This window comes from Alexandromys fortis, unplaced genomic scaffold, assembly GCF_014885135.2.
Source record: "Alexandromys fortis isolate MF-2015 unplaced genomic scaffold, M_Fortis_MF-2015_v1.1 scaffold_9, whole genome shotgun sequence".
In the NCBI taxonomy this organism is placed as follows: domain Eukaryota; kingdom Metazoa; phylum Chordata; class Mammalia; order Rodentia; family Cricetidae; genus Alexandromys; species Alexandromys fortis.
In genome coordinates this window covers 4,683,992-4,700,845 of record NW_026067892.1, presented here as the reverse complement: position 1 = coordinate 4,700,845, position 16,854 = coordinate 4,683,992, and the positions used below count along the sequence as shown (strand labels likewise).

At 52.9% G+C, this 16,854-nt stretch overlaps 1 protein-coding gene across 4 annotated transcripts in view; it reads right to left on the bottom strand.

Annotated features, from left to right (window-relative positions):
- The window catches only part of Pde9a (phosphodiesterase 9A), an 87,874-nt gene extending 71,298 nt beyond the window's left edge, over window positions 1–16,576 (bottom strand). For all 4 annotated transcript variants that reach the window (XM_050143474.1, XM_050143455.1, XM_050143466.1 and 1 more), the window contains exon 1: window positions 16,417–16,576. In XM_050143474.1, coding sequence (XP_049999431.1) covers window positions 16,417–16,485 — 69 coding nt within the window. In that variant the 5' untranslated portion in view covers window positions 16,486–16,576. The remainder of the gene's footprint in view (window positions 1–16,416) is intronic.
- Between the last annotated feature and the right edge of the window lie 278 nt (window positions 16,577–16,854).

The window sequence follows — 16,854 nt, the reverse complement described above, 5'->3', positions numbered from 1 at the left end:
GAGACAAAAGGACTCCTTAATAAGAACCATCATGCAGAAACTGCAGAATCAGCAATATTCCAACTGTTGCAGGTGAGAGACCAGTGTGAGCTCCCTCCAGGAGGGTTGAGAGCTCCTCTAGTTCAGCAAGCGGTCTCTAAATGGGGAGGGCCTTCCCACAGGCCTGTATCAGCTCCTCTGAGCAGTCATCCCATAGGCACATCACCGGGAATAGGGCCCACGAGCCCCCAACCCCCAGTGAGGACCACTAGGGCACATTTTGTGTCCCATGGTTTTATGTAGTATCAACACCACCACCACCATCATTGTCAACAGTTACTGAGGAAAAGCCAATTCTCAGGCCAGAGGCAGAGCAAGTGGACCTTAGGAGCCTGGTGTCATCGTCAGCCCCACAGATATAGGCACAGAATGATGGTCCTGATGCAAACTCAACTGGCATGGGCCGGAGTCCAGGATGCCAGATCGCAGGCTGTGACTAAAGCTGGTTTAGCTGCTCTCCACGGGGAAGAGAGGGTCTCCCAGCTCTGTTGTCCCACCCGTGAGGGATGCACACACAGTTCTGGTGTCCAGTGCTGCATCCTCGAAGTGAGCATTGATTTAGCTCCTTCTTCCAAGGAGAATAAATCAATTCATGGTTCTTTTACTCTGTCCATCATAGACTGATTCATTTTTTAAAGCTTTTGCCAGCTATTAAGCTTTTACATAAGCCTCCGTGGGCTTGTCGGGTTCTGCCCATAACCAAAGCTGCCAGAGCCTTTCAGGCTGGCTGCCGGGTGAGTGGAAACCAGCTGGACCACTTTCCTGAACGGCCAACTCCAGAACAAAGGCACTGCCTTCACAGTTTTTGGAGGGGTTAAAAGGTGGGGGGAGTTCTACTGTCTTTTCAGTGCCTGAGAAACAAGTGTTTAATATCAAAATATTTAATATGAAAAAGAGACCAGAACCAAAACGCATAAAGACAGGTTCACCAAAGAAAATATTACAAGCTATCTACATATTGTCTATCCATCTCTCCACCCACTATCTGCCTTAACACCTACCTCTCATAATATACTCATGCATCATCCACCTGCCCACCAACATATCATCTATCCCTCTATCACTTATCTATCCCAATACCTACCTATCTGTCCATCACCCATCTTACCGACCTCTCCATCATCCCCTTACCCATTCATCTGCCCCATCATCCACTCTCTATACTAACACCTGTATCTCCATCCACCACCCATCTTATCCATCTCCCATCCACCCACGTAGCCATCACCCAGCCATCCAGTATATCATCTGTCTAGCCACCCATGCATCACCTAGCCTAACATCTACCTATATATTCACCCACCCATCAGCCACCTTACATCTATCCACCCACCCACCCATCTTCCCACCCACCCATCTACCTACCCCCCATCCACATCTGAATTTCACCCCCAATTTATAAATTTCACATTTGAGCACACTGCTCATTCTGGGCTGTCTCTTGCTTCGGAGTGCTTAGCAATGACGTCAAGTTCAAGATGGTTACAGCGAACCAGCAGGCAATCATGCTGTTTTGTTTGCTAAAATAAAATCTGTATTAGTCCTCATTTCCCTTTCTAATGTAGGAGATGTTTTTCTGGTCATTGCATTTGAAAAAGAATATAAAATAATAACAGAAATTTCCATTTATTACTGTGATCTAGACCTATTACTGAAATTATCTTTAAGAAGGGGGGGGGTGTGGTTCTAGGGGCATGAGCACACACGTGCTAAGGTGAATGGAAGGCAAGCTGCAGGCTTAGCCCCACCACTGCTCAGGCCGCTCCCCACTGGCCTGACGTCCAAGCTCACGGACGACACTGTCTCACCTGTCTTTCACGGAACTCTTCCAAACATAAAGGCTGCTTCTTAAGACAGACACAATGCAATGAGTGCACAGAAGAAAATTAATGACAATCCCCTGGTCAGGTTCCAATGTGTAAACAGATGTATCATGGGTGGAGGTGGTGGGGGTGCCCTCTGCTTACCATTTATTCAAACACACGGTACTTCTGATCCCAAAGCACCCCTCCAGGCTAGACACTCCTATTTTGCAGACTCTAAGGCTCAGAGAATTAAGTAATGTCCCCGAAGCCATACAGCAAGGGCTGGGGAAAGAAACAAAGGGCAATCTACAAGACAGAGTGATGTCCTGCAGGGGTGGCACTGGGTGGCTCCTGCAATGTTGTCTATGAGCTAAGCAAGCCCACGGTGCATTGTGGGAGCAACGAAGTCCAGAGCTGCCTGCATCAGGAGCTGATGTTTCGCACACACAGAGTAGCACCCCATCCTGCCCTGGAAATCCCATCCCTGGAGAGGCTGTGAGATGAGAGATCCAGCAAGGCAATTGTGTGAGCTGGCTTCCCCTTCCTGGATCTCTCAGATCTAGCATTTAAGGGGCTCTTGACAAATGCCCAGGGGAAAGGATTGACAGGCACAGCTGCCTAGCCTGACCCGGAGAAGTTCTACCACTGTGTGGAGTAAAATTAAGCAGAGGGACACCAAAGACCCAGGGTCATGGGAGGAGAAGGGTGACAGTCAATACAAAACCAAAGGTGGCCCATGAGGGGACGGAAGCTAGGGCAGACAGGTTCAAGGAGCAAGCAGAGCCGGGCTAGAGGTGCCTTCTGAGGCCCTCTCAGGGTGTCAAGGGTAGCCCTCAGGCTTGGGCGCTTGAATCTGCATGGCTACTATGGGAACCCTTGGATTCACTGGAAGCTACAGGCGTCAAGCAGAGGTTAACGTTCACAACCACATGCCCAAGGCCTGAGCCACACTTCCATCTGCACGGGTGTCCTCCTCCTAATCCTAGGAGCCAGCAATGTTCCCGCCATGACCAAGTCTCTGCAGATGTACTTTTGAAATGAGGCAGTCCTGGATTACGTGGGGGTTATCTCTAAATGTGATCCCAAGAGTCCTTCTACAGAGAGGGAGATGGACACATGAGAAGATGGTGATGCAAGGCAGGAGCTGGCAGGAGCCGGTTTGAAGACGGGAGGCATGGAGCTATTGCAGAGGGACGCTGGTAGCTTCCACGAGCTGGTGAGGGAGGAAAGGCTTTTACAGAGCTTTCAGAGGGAACACAGCCCTGGTGATACCCTGGCTCAGGCCCAGGGAGACTGAGAATTTCCGTTGTGTTAAAGCCAGGGGATCATGACCAGGACCACATGGATTAACTTCAAGTCCCGACGCTAAGGAGGCCAGAATCCGTTCGGCAGGTGACAAAGTTCTGAGGATAAGCAGAGACAGGACAGTTCTAAAGACAAGCGCCCATAAGGCAGACACACAGGGAGCCCCCGGAGTCTCAGGAGCCGGAGGTGGCCACTCCCTCAGAGGACTGTATGAGCCTGGTGGGAACAGGGAAGAGGCAGGAGGTAGAAGAGCCTGGCTTCTCTGGGAGTCCTTCCTTGGTACCCCCGAACCTCCTCCAGCTCCCTTAGGTTGCCTGACTGCCAGCAGACTCCAGGATCTGTGAGCCTGTTTGGGTCCATGCTGGTCTCAGGCTCCACTTATTTGGGTTTGTCTGTCATGCCTGATATACTCATCCTTCTTGTCAAAGCTCTGGGTTACTTTGCTTTTATTTTTTTTTAAAGACACTTCTCGTGTCTGAAGCCAATGTCACTGCTATAAATAATGGATCATAAGAGTTAAGTGGAAAGAAAAAAAAGAGACCAAATGACTCCTTTTAAAAATTGCTATGCAGAGCTCAGGGCAGAGGAATGTGGAGGACGTTTCTGGGGCTCCTCTGACAACAATCTGGTGGCCTTCTCCCACCAGGCAGCCCCTATAATCCTGAATTTAGACTGCACCCAAGAATGGGGCAGCGTGAAGATGAGGACAGGTGAGGTGAGCTGAGCAACCTGAGGACGGAAAGCGGACGTTCTGACAAGGGTGGAGACTCCCTGTGCAGCTCCCCTCCAATAGACACTCCACAGAGAACCCCGAGACTTCAGGCCACGCTGTGGCCCGCGGCTGAAGGCTTGTCCCTAACTGATGGAGGTATCAGGAGGTGGCAGGAACTTCAGCAGATATGGCCTCATTGGTGGGAGGTCACCGCGGCTAGCCCTTGATGGGGACACTGGGACTCCGGCTTCTTCTCTGTCTGCTCTCTAATTCCTGCCCTCCGGGAGGTGAGCAGCTCTGTCCTGCCACATGCTCCCCACCGTGATGCCCTGCCTCTCCAAAGACTCAAAGTGATGGGGCTCAGTGAGCTCAATGGAAAAACCTGGAAACGTTCCTCCTTAGAGGCTGGTCTCAGGCATTTTGTCACCATGAAAGAGGCTGGGGATGACGGGGAGCAATGGATTCTGTCATTACCAACTCCAGTGGGAATGATATAGGAGAGAGATTCCATCCAAGACACAGTGGGAAAGGCTATTAATACAATGAGCCCCCGGAGCAGAGGCAGACAGTCTTTATGATCCCCTTGGGGTTGAGAGAAGGCCAAGCTGCATGGAAGATGGCCAGAGAAGGCTGCTGTGTGGCTGGTATGGGACACTTGCTGGGAGCTGAGGACCCCAAACCAGGAACTCCCAGAGGTACCACGGCATATCTGAGGGGTGGGCGGAGCTTTCCTCCCAGTGAGGGGCTGGTGATGGCTATGATGGAGTGGGTCCCTCTCATGCAACCCCATGGCCATACAGCTCGTGTTACTCTATTGCTTTCAGTGTAATTTAAACCCTCCTTAAAGTGTTCTACCCACCTGTCCAGCTAAGGACTGTGTCCACACCGGTCCCTCCTTTCCCATTCCACTCACTCACCAGGTGCTATGCCATCTCTCCCCTTGGATACCAGAGGATGGTCCCCCTTCACTACAGATTTGGTATCTGAATAGATAGTTTGCATCTAGGGGGTGGGGGCTCCCCAGAACTTTCTTGACCTGTCTTGGCTGCAAAACATTCCAGCTATTTGCATTTTTGTTACTGGGCCCTCCCCAAGTCAAGAGGGTCGAGAGACCTCTTGTAGACCAAGTCTACATAGGGAGAGGTCCTGCGTAGGAAGGCATAGGTCCCGATATGGGGAGAAACAGACATGGGCCACAGGACAGCAGGGAAGCCATCACAGACAGGGGCTTAGAGACACCATGAACCTCTCTGACCATCATGACTTTGGTGACCTGTGCCCTTTCCTTCCTCTTCGTCACTTATGATACCAGCTTCTGGAAGATGGAAAGAAATGCTTGTTTCTACTTCTCTAAAGAGACTCTGGGGGCTGAATTGTGTCCCCCTCAAATCCTTGTGCTCCCGGCACTTTAGAGTGATGACCCAGAGACAGGTGATGGAACTAAAACTGTCTTGGTGAGAATGTTGGAGATCCAACGCAACTGGTAAGTACCCTTATCTGAGGCAAGCAGGACACAGACGCACACAGAGCACAGGGCGCCCATGTAAGGACACAGGACATACTGCCTACAAGCCAAGGAAAGAGTCCTCAGGAGGAACCAGCCCCGAGACACTATGACCTTGGGCCTTCAACCTCCAGGACTCCGTTTCTATACTGAAGCCCCCTGTTGGAGACACGTTGTCACGGCAACACACTCTGTCTAAGTATAGGGATAATGGGCTCTGGAGGCTAAAGACAATCTAGGCCAATCCGTGTGCTTCCTGGAAGCTGATTTACAGTCCTGCTGGGCCAGTACTGCATGTTCCCCTCTACAGTCTGTGAGATGGGTGGATTCTCGGGAAACCAGCCTGTGGTCCCTCACTGCCCCCATATGAGGAAAGGTCAGCTCTGTGGGCCTTGTGTGCCACCGGGGTCCAGGTGGGAAAATGGCCCTCAGAGTGGTTAGCACACTTATGGGAACCAAAGCAGCACTGTCTACCCTCCTCTCTCTCTCTCTCTCTCTCTCTCTCTCTCTCTCTCTCTCTCTCTCTCTCTCTCTCTCTCTCTCTCTCTCTCTCTCTCTCTCTCTCTCTCTCCACACACACACACACACACACTTTGGGAAGACATGGCCTAGACATCAGAGCCTGTGGACCCTGTGGAAGCTATTTGCACGTCATGGGACCATGTGCACCACCCAGGACTGGGGACTCTTTTTCATAAGACCCACACTGCCTCCCCTCAGTAGGAAGAAGAGCCCATGAAAGTGTGTGATGGCTAGTGGGAAGCCCATGGTGGCGTGCGACGGCTTGCAGGGAGCTCAGGGTGGCCTGTGACAGATCGCAGGGAGCCTACGGCGATGTGCAATGGCTCACGGCTGTTGGAGAATTCTCACCACTTGCCAAGAGAACGGCTTTCTCAAAGGTGAGCTGAAACAATCCAGCAGACATCACTGGGTCTGCTTGGTGCCCAGTCGGGCAGCTGAGGGTTTGGAAACGAGTGAGAACCACATCCAAGGGCGGGGTGACGTAGCCAGTGTGGCACCTGGTGCCTGGTTATTGCAGCACGGGGTGTGCCTATTTCCACGCACAGGGCTGCCTAGGGAAGGGCCCTGGAGTAGGGTCATGGCTGGAGGAAGCACCCAGGACAGGGGGCCCTGGGGTGGAGTAGAAGTGGGGTGTGGGCCGAGTGCATGGACCTGGGAAGAGCCTGGCAAGGAAAGCCAGCTGCTGGGTCTGGCTTCACTTGGACAATTGGTCCATGCCCATTCCGGGTTTGCTGTTGTGACTCAGTGCTTGCCCAGGGAGGGTTTCTACTCAGCAGCACACTGTCCCCTGCAGGTATGTCCCTGTGCCATGCTGATGTCATTATTGCTGTCATTATCGCTGACATGTCCACCCACATCACATAGCTGTGCTGAGCCCAAAGATGTCCCTGAGGAGGCACTAACACAGCCCATGCGGAGAGCTTGCATCACCCACTTGGAGCCATGGGCCCGCCGTGCTTGCTTCCAGAAGCAAAGCCTGACACTCAGAGAGGAAGTGTGTATATGTATAGTGTATGTACATGTGTGTGTGAGGGATTTGTATGTGGATGTATGTAATGTGAGCCTGCATATATGTGTGTAGATGTGTATATGTATGTGTGTATGTAATGTGTGATTTGTGTGAGGTATTAGTATGTATGAGGCATTAAGATGAGGTCTGTATTCATGTCATATGTAGCATATAGCATATATAATGTATATGACATGTGTATTGTATAGTGTATGAATGTGTATGAGACCCGTGTGTATGCACAATATGGTATGTGTTCATAGTATTGATGTATATATGTGAAAAGGTGCATTTATGTGATGTGTGTGGCATACATGCTATATGTTGGTGCATGTATGAGGTATGAAGGTGTAATATGCTCATGTGATGTGTGGTGCATGTGGTGTGCCATGTGTGAGTGCACTTACACAATGAGGGGCTGGCCTCTGCTCCCCATGCTCTGACTGTCATCCATACTGAGCCTCTGCCCACCATGTCCACCTACTCCCACGTGCCTGGGCTGCACCCCCATACGCTGCTGTAGTGGTCTGAATGAGAAACATCCCCCACAGGCTCATGTATGTGAACACTGGTCCTTGGTGGGCGGTGCTGTTTGGGGGAGTTATGGAACCTTTAGGAGGTGGATCCTTGCTGGGGGAAGTGTATCACTGGGGTGAGCTTTGAAGTTTTGTGGCTGGGCCTCATTTCCTGTTCTCTCTCTGCTCCAAGCCAGCCTCAAGGCTTCGCCAGTATGATGGCCTGTGTCCCCTCTGAAACCGTGAGCTAAGACAAGCAGCCTTCTTCTCTAAGCTGCTTTTGGTCACGGTGTCTGTTACAGCATCTGAGAAGCAACCGATCCACATGGGCTGCCTTTGGGGGCTCCTCTCGGCACCCTAGTCCCTGGACCACTCCATCTCTGCCCTCGCCGTGATGGCACAGACATCCTCCCACACTGGCTTCGTGGGGCTCAGCCTAGACAAAGGGGCCCAGGGGAGAACTTGTCCCATAGACTCTGTGATGGTTCGAATAAGATGTCATGAATAGTCTTGGGTGTTTGAACACTGGGTTCCCAGTTAGTGGAGCTGTGTGGGGAGACTCAGGGGGTATGGCCTTGCTGGAGGAAGTGTGTCAATAGTGTCTTTTAGAGTTTATGGTCCTGCACTATACTAGCTGTCTCTCTCTCCTTCCTGCTTGCAGTTCAAGGTGTGAGCTCTCAGCATCTAGTTCCTGCTACCATGTCACGCATCTCCTCCGTAATGGACTCTAGCTCTCTGGAACTCTAAGTCAAATAAACCCTTCTTTGTATGAGCTGCCTTGGTTCTCTATCACAGCACGAGAAAGTCGTCAATACAGATGCCCAGCGGCAACGTGGTCATTGGCTGTCGCCACAGTCACCGGCTCTAAGCTGCGGCTTTCCTGTCAGTTAGCAACAGTGACACCCTTGGCTCTCACAGCCAGTCTCGGATATGTCGGAGCACATACCATCACTGACTTGAGCCTTTAATCACAGCTTAAGCTTAACTCAGCCCTGCAGGATCTGCACGACACTGCTCCAGGCAGCAGGCTGGGCTGGGGCCTAAAAGACAGCCTTGCCGGCCATGGAGGACTCATTAGGACTGAGAGTTCCAGGTAGAGCGATGCTCAAGTTGCCTAGGCAGTAATGCCAAAGGCCACCTCTCGGGCTGGGTGTGAGGCAAGAGAAGTCTGAAATTACTCATGGGAGGGAGCTTGGTCACATCAATAACCTCTTTACCAAAAAAATAAGTAAATAAATAAATAAAAATCAGCCATACGCAACTGGCCACCTGACCACAAACAGACACAGGTGGCTATGTTTGGATTCTTCTTCTGGTGACTTCTAGATTGTTAGTTCTTGGAGGAGCCAGCAGCCTGTCCACAAGCCAGAGCCCTGGGCTAAAGAGCCGTCCCAACCTCCGCCACTCCACAGGGGGACTCTAGCTTTCCCCAGCCTTCCACTTAGCCCTTTTCACTTCCAGGCTGGCTTTGCCTTTAGAGCCGCCACTCATCCTTGGGCGATGCTTTCAGCCTGCCTCACAAAGAAATGAGCCTGAAGCTCACAGTCAGCGACATGAGGTCTGTGTGTTCTGCTCCACCCACGCCTATTGCTGAGCGGTCCTCCCTTAAGAGACCCGTATGGTGACACGGCCACCAACTGAGCAGAGGAGGGTGGACTGGTGGCTAAGCCAGGACAGGTGTTACTGAACCAAACGTGCCTGGCAGGGGCAGCATTGATCCTTCATCCCCCGAGTGAGCCTGGACACGTGGCCTGTTGTGGGAGCAGCGAAAGGGGGCCACTCAACAACCCAGAGAGGATGGGGGTTGTGCTCAGCCAGGCACAGAGACCAGATAGCTTTAAATGTGTGGCGTAGATTAGCAAACAATAAACAAAACCAGGGACACTTAGGCACACATTCCGAGAGCCAGCCATGAGGACACTCAACGCAAACAAGCACATTTAATCTCCCCAAAGCACAGGCAGACGGTCCTTTCTTGCCCATCTCCTCGCTGATGGAGATCCTAAGATGCAGAGAGGGTAAATAGTGTCCAGCAAAGCCACGCAGCAAAAAAAGGTACAGGAATATCTCCATCTGGGCCTTTTCTATGACGTCAGAGTGCCAGGGGATGGTCTGCCTGTCGTCAGAGCCTCATCTGTCCTCCCATCAGACACACTGCAGGGCCTTCTCCATATATAGATCCCAGACTGACCCTGTGTACACTAGAAAACAAACGCGGCGCTGACAAGAGGCTGAAGAACACCAGGCAGGGTCCCTGACTGTCTGCACCGATGGGGATAATGATACACTGTGGTCTAGCCATGCAGCTAGTCCTGAAGAGGAAGCCAGTCTTGACTCCCACCATAACACGGCAGGACACTGTGCCAAGTGAAAAAAGCCAGGAAAAGGACAGGTACCGGAAGATTCACTTGGATGAGATCACAACTATGGCTAAATTCATGGAGACTGGATGGAGAGAGAGAGGGAGGAAAAGAGAGAGAGAGAGAGAGAGAGAGAGAGAGAGAGAGAGAGAGAGAGAGCGCGCCAAGGCCCAGGGAGGGTGGAAAGTCCAGGTTTAAGAGAGACCAAGCTTCCTTTCTGCTAGAGAAAGTTCTAGAGGTGAACTGAACTGCTGGCTACCTGGCACTGTGAGCTAACTTAGGGCTGCTGAGCCGTGCATTTAACAATGTTACATATAGTTTATCGCAATTTTAAAAATCACACAGTCGGTTTAAGGGGGCAAAAAATAAAGCTACAAGGAGGGGCAACATACTACTGCATACTCCCCGTGCCGCCAACGTGAGTACCAGCTGCCTGGGCATGCAGCACACAGGGCATGCAGAAGCACACTGACAAGACACGATGCTGTTGGGTCGTCAGAGATCATGGTCCCATCTCAGGTCCAAGTATCAGTCAAGTCACAGGCTGTGCTTTCTGTGAATGGAATTACCAGGCTGGAGCTGGACTCCTGTGAGGCTGGAGCCCTGTGCCCTGCTCAGGGCAGGTCTTGAAATGAGGCAATACACAGCGGTCTGTCTGGACAAGGACCCTGCAAGGAGGTGCTTCCCTGGTGACTCAGTCAGTTCTCCTTATCAAAGACGTGCTGTGCCCCGCCCCCCATGTGGTTCAGGGGTGTGGCTTGCTGGGTTATTGGCAGCCTGGTGACTGGGCAGGAGGGGGCTTTTTTTGTGGCGTGAGAGGCCGTGGGGCATGCCTGGCACTCAGGCAGTAAGCCGTATGAGCAGAGTACAGCCGGGATGCCCTGAGGTGCTCCCATTGCTGGCACGGAGATCATACTGCATCATCTCTCATTTGCATGTCGGTCCCACTGAGTCGCCAGGACTCCATGCCCTTCCCACGCTCTTGACTAGAGCTGTGTTTCCTACATTTTCAAGGCCAGACGGGCCTCACTCACAATGTACTCTGGGGAGGTCTCTGGCCCATTGGCTCTGGGCATAAATTAGTCCCAATAGGTATGGCTTCTGTAAATCAGAGATGAAAGAATGGGGTCTTTGGTTCTGTCGGTCCATTCCCGGTGGCTTTGGGTCAGACTCATTGGATCTGGGGGAATTATAAGGTGGTACCTGCCACAGCTTCTTCTGGGTCCTCAAGATTGTCAGGACTGAAGGCTGTGAAAGGTATTGAGACATAAAGGCCACCCACAGGCCTTAGGAGCAGCTGGGCATCAGCAAGTTTCCCAGGTGCCCACCTGCCCCCTGAAGTCACCAGTCTCTGCACGGTCCCTCTGTGGGAACGTCACCACCTTCCCACGGAAGTGACTTTCACATCTGTCCTGTCAGTTTTTACCGTCCACCTGCTAACGACCCAGAGTCACCTGGGAAGAGGGAGTCTCAAGGGACAGCCCAGACCATGTCGGCCTGTAGTCATAGCTATGGAGAATGACCTTGATTGTTGATTGACACCCTGGACTGTGTAAGAAAGCGGGCAGAGCTGTGTGTGATGGTGAATGCTTTTAATCCCAGCAGAGCATGAGCCAGGGGAGGTAGACCAGTAAGCCACACTTATCGCTGGTTTTCTGCTTCGGTTCCTGCCATAACTTCCCTCAGGGGTGGACTCTGACCTAAAGTATAAACCGCATGAATCCTTTCCTCCCCAAGTTGCTTTTGGTTGTGGTGTTCATTACAGCAACAGAAAATAAAGTAGGCCACCATCTTCCAGTCATCAAGGACAGAATCAAACACCGCGGGGGACCAGGGACACTGCCCTATATCCACCAAGAGCAGAGCAGTCTCCTTGCACCTCTGGGCAACACCAGTGTTTCCAAAGGACTGCAGCCCATCAGCAGTCACTTCATGATAGCATCAAGCTGGGTTTAAACCTATAGCATCCCTTCCAGGTCAAAGGTCACTGGGAATGCCTGGCTTCCAGGAACCTCAGATCAAAGCTGGGCACAGGAGGAGAGGCCAGGGCCTGTTCTCTGATTTCACAGTGACCTCTCGAGGTCCTCTAGGATACTCCTACTGTATGGTCCCATCAGGCCCTTAACAGTGGTTTGCTTATTGCAAAAGAAACTGAAAGTTGAGGTGATTTTATTTATCTTCACAACCAGCTCTGATCCTGGCAGAGACCCAGGGGCCATCTCAGGCCAGTGGTCAGAATGGACATAGAGTTGGCCATTCAAATGGCCCCTATTCCCCATTCCTTCCTCCCTAGTTCCACACTGAGCCCCTGGAGGATGAGGACACCCCTCTTCTTCTAGCTCACTGCACTCAGGGTACCATGCCCATATTTGTTTAAAGAGTCTAAGTTATAAACATATCAGAGGAAGGCAAACGGAGTGTTCTAGAACTGCTGAAGGCAGCCAAGGGGAAACCGCTGAACCTGGTTTGATGAGGGAGAGGGCAGTGGAGCCAGGACCCACAGGACTGAGCCAGTTCGTCCCGGCCGTAAGAAGCACGGGGATATGAGTGGGAGGAGACCATACAGTGGCAGAATAGCCGCTGTGTGCCTGGATGGGCAGGCCCATCTGTTCCAAAGTGAAAGGGCAAGACTATTCTAAGGGAGGATAAGTAACCAGGAGACACTGTAGGTGGCAACCCCGCCCATCACAGGACAAGGCAGGTGCATTCTTTAAACAATAGAAGGTGGGACCACAGAAGAGGCGGAGGCGCAGGCTAGGAAAGAAGGCTTAGTTCTTGAGGGCCATGGGCAGTTGTAAAAGGCACAGGCAGGGCAGAGGATGCCGGAGGAAGAGAGAGCATGGAGCCACAGTCCCAGTGACCAACCCTGCAGGGCATGCAAGGCTGAGGACGCTCAGTGCTGAGGAGCTGCACCAAAGAGGACATCTTCGGTGTGGAGACAGTAGATCGGAGCCTGGCAGGTGCACAGAGGCACAACAGGACCAGGGGGTTGGAACCCAGGAGTGTGCTGAGAAGCCCCAAGCAGAACTGGGTACCGTGAGCTCTGGGTTCCAGCAGGACCAAGGCCAGGCAGCCACATTCACGGAGACAAACCATTTACACGGGGACACTGACCAGCGTCCTCGTGCTGCTGCGCCCGGTGGCTTTTCTCATTCCAAGCAGAAACGGCTCAGCAAAGCTCAAGTGGCTGTTTCCATAGTAAGACCCAGGTTCCAGCTGTGGAGATGGGCCGGGACAAAGCCACAGGCAGCTTAGAGTGGCTGAGGAGGGGCGCTTACCACACCAGGGCCAGGCTCTCACAAAGGCTCCCAGGCTCCCCCCCTTGCCCAGCTACTGGCTTTTCAACCAACCCAAGGCTGGTTGGGCTGAGGCCCTGAAGGGCTCTGCTTTCCTTACAGGTCTGCAAACCCAGGCAGGGGCCCTCTGGCTCTCTGACTTATGCTCGACATCCCTAAGTGGGTAAGTTCAGAGCTTTCCTCCCCTGTAGATTAGATAAGGGACCAAGTACTGAGGTCTGGAGGCACGACCCCTTCCTCCCAGTGCGGAAGCTAAGAAAGGACACAGGAGAGTCCTCAGAGCAAGGATGGAGGGGGTCTAGTTTCTAGAGAGCAGATCCGGCTCCCAACTCCCTGCTTCTTTAAAGGACTCCCATCTGTGCATCCCGGTAAGCCGAGGAACCAAGGGACAGGAATGTAGAGACGTGGCTGGACGGGCAACAATGCCCCTTGGCCACTGTGAAAATTCTAACTCAGTATGTTCTAAAGGCTTCTAGGTCTGCAGGGTGGGAGCCTTCCCTCCCGTCACAGAGGAAGGAAGCCAATTCATGACGCTCCACCAACAGCACAGACCCCACCATGTCCCTCTGTCACATCTCGGCCAGCTGCAATTAACTTAGGGTACCTACGTTATTGAGCTTCCCACCCCCAGGCCAACACAGTACCCTGAGTGTCTCAGTCATGCTGGACCCTAGCCTCCAGCAGCCAACTTTAGGGCGTGTGTGGCTCGCTGGGTACCTGATCTGCCTCATCTGTCTACACCTACAACAGCAAGCCCGCTCTTACCTCACTTAAGAGCTGAGAAAATAGACACAGGTTGAAGCAACTAACCAAAGCAGAGATGGGAAGTGGAGGTCCTAAGGAGTGGGACCTTGGGGACACAATGGCTCCAGCCCAACAGTCCTACAGATTTTACACAGAGTTTGGGAGAACAAGCCCCCCCCACCAGTCCTCTTATCTTCTACATGAAATGGCCCAGAGATAGAAGCCAGAATCCCCCAAATTCTCACTGCCATTCCCATTAAAGAAAGCCGGTTACTGTATGCACCCAGAATTGTCTCCATACACAAAAAGCAGCACAGAGCAGTGGCCAAACTACTTCACTAGTTCCTTTGAGTCCCACCCTGGTACAATCAAGAGGGCCCGAGGTCTTCTCCCTGAACTTTGTTGGGCAGGTAATACCAGCAAAAGCCAGTGTTAGCAATGTGGTCCCCTCCCATGTCTGCCTGAAGCTGAGGTGGCCAGGAGTTGGTAGCAAGATGGACAAAGGGCTGAGAAAACACAGGAGTCACGGGCAAGCCCCTCACCAAGACTGATGCCTTGGCAGAAAGCGACATACGCCTTATCTCATCCCCAGGGCCCAATCCTTTCTCTGGGGGTTTATTCCTTGGCCTCCCATGAAGAAGAGATGGAGTGGGTAAATGAAAGCCAGAAATGATTGCATGCTGGGAACTTTCAGATATGCCCAGTGCCTAGTAAGAGGAAACGCTCTGGGGCTGGTGTACAAGGTCTCAGCAGTGTGGATGGGTGCAGGGTTGCAGGGCACGGAGCCTGAGATGTGAACATGCACACCAGGAAAGCCAGAGACCTAGTTCTCACCAGGCTAAAGGTTCATCTCAACACCTAGTGCTGATGACAGGGTGCCCAGGATCAGTGAGAGGCTGACCACAGTGGCAGGGTGGAGGCCCTCTTGCTCCACCAGCCTCTACTCCATGGTGTGAAGACAAGAATGTTTATGAGCAGACAAAGACCGAGAATAATGCCTCTTGTGTTCTGCCATGGTCCAGGCACTGTTTATACCTCTCATTTACTTCTCATTACGGTCTATAAAGCAGATATAATGATCCCTTCACAGACGAGGATGCCAGCCAGAGGAGCCCAGAGTGGCAGAGCCAGCACTCAACATCAAGTCTCACCTCCACCCAAAGCCATGACCTTCTAGCCTAGCGCAGGAGCCTGCCCCAACCCACCCCAGAGTTGGCCTGTAGGTGGCCTTTCTAGAGGTCACTCAACTTCAGGTATATCCACTGGGAAAGCCCACCTTACCCACAGTCTCAGACCAGCCTACCAGACCCAGAACTTACCCTGGTCCTCCTAAACCTTTTTTCTACTTTCCACTGGTTGCCAAGCAGCTATTTGAGGACCTCTGGGGAGACTTTAGGAAGGACCTGCCACTTTTGGCCAGGTGACACCTCATCTTTCCTCTTTAAAGGGATAAAAGACGGCCAGCAATGTAGCATAATAACAGTGTCTGCCTTGCATGCATGAAGCCCACGGTTTCATCCCTTGTACCAAAATTTAAAAAAAAAAAAAAAAAAAAGCAGATCTTTAATAAATTCTCATTTGGTGGGGTAGGGGAAAATGCATGGGTACAGATATGTGCTTTGTATACACATTGTATACACATGCATGCACACATCTGGCATGTGTGTTGATGCCTTCACATGCATACATGCACGTGTTTGTGTGCTCAAACGGGCTGAGGCAGGAAGACACGCAGTGAAGTCCTTCCTTCCTCTGGGAGGAAGAGGAGGCTGTTACATCTCAGTAGCTGTGCTCCTGGAGTCGGGAGCTGGGATCTGGTCCTGCATCTGAACCTGCACCTGCCCACGATGCTCAAGTAAGAGGCTGACCACTGTCGCTGGAAGGTACTTCCCAGCCCCTCCCAAGTCACCAAGCCTGAGGAGGGACGGTACTTCCCATTTTTCCAGGATCAGTCTGAGAGTGGAGGGTGGGTTTCTCTTACTGATGAAGTCAACCAGACAAGAGGACACACCTGAGAACGGAGGCCCATGCCCATCAGGTATCCCTCCTTGGCTTCCTTTGCTGGGTTTACAGCAAGCTGCCCGGCTTCTCTGAGATGTCCAGCGGAGGTCCGGGAACAATTTCCCCACAATGGGCTTTTCCATAAACACTCACTTTAGAGGGAGCTAATGAGACCCTCCCCCACTCCCACCCCCGCCAGCTTACCCATTGTCCCTTTGTCAATATCAACGAAGTCAAGGACACTAAGTGTCCAGAGAAGGGTCTTTAGAAGGGGAGGGACCGCGAACAAAAGGGGTCCGTGGCGAACCCCTCTCCTACGTGGCTCAAGTTGGTTGGGAAGGCAGTGTACAGCATAGCCGAAAGCGGGTCCCTCAGTCCCCACGAGGTCACAGGACGCAGCGGCAGGTTCCGCCCCCCCTCCCACGACTGTCGCCGTCCACCTGGGACCTGCTCCGCGGGTCTGCACCCCCGGCTGCCGCGCCTCCCGGGGCTCTGAGCGCACGGCGGGCCGCCAAGATCAGCTCCGTCCGTGGGCTCGGCGCCTGCAGTGGGGACACCTGCGCTTATTGGGGTTCACAGAGGCCGCAGAGGAGGGGCGGGGTACCTTCTGGATGCGTCCATCGATGTCCAGGTAGATGGCCTTTGGCCGGTAGCTTGAGGAGCCGGCCCCCATCGCGCCCGCAGCAGCACTTGGACTTTTTCACCTTACTTTCTCTCCGCGGCCACCGCGCCGGGAGGGCGGGGGCGGGGGGAGGGGCGGGGGAGGGACGGGGGCGGCCAGCCAACCAGAGCCGGCGGCTCGCGGCCTCCGCACGCCCCTCCTCCCACGGCGCCGGCCCGCCCCGCCCTTCCATTCCCTCTCCTCCCTTCCCTTCCCTTCTTCAACCCCTCCCCTTCTCCATCCTCCTCCTTTCTCACCAGGGCTCCTCCCTCCTGCCTCTCCCCCGCCCCTAGTCTCCTTTCCCTTCTCCTACTCCTTTTCTCCTCCTCCCCCCTCTCTTTCCTGCCTCCTCCCTCCCAGCCTTCCCCCCATTATTCCTGT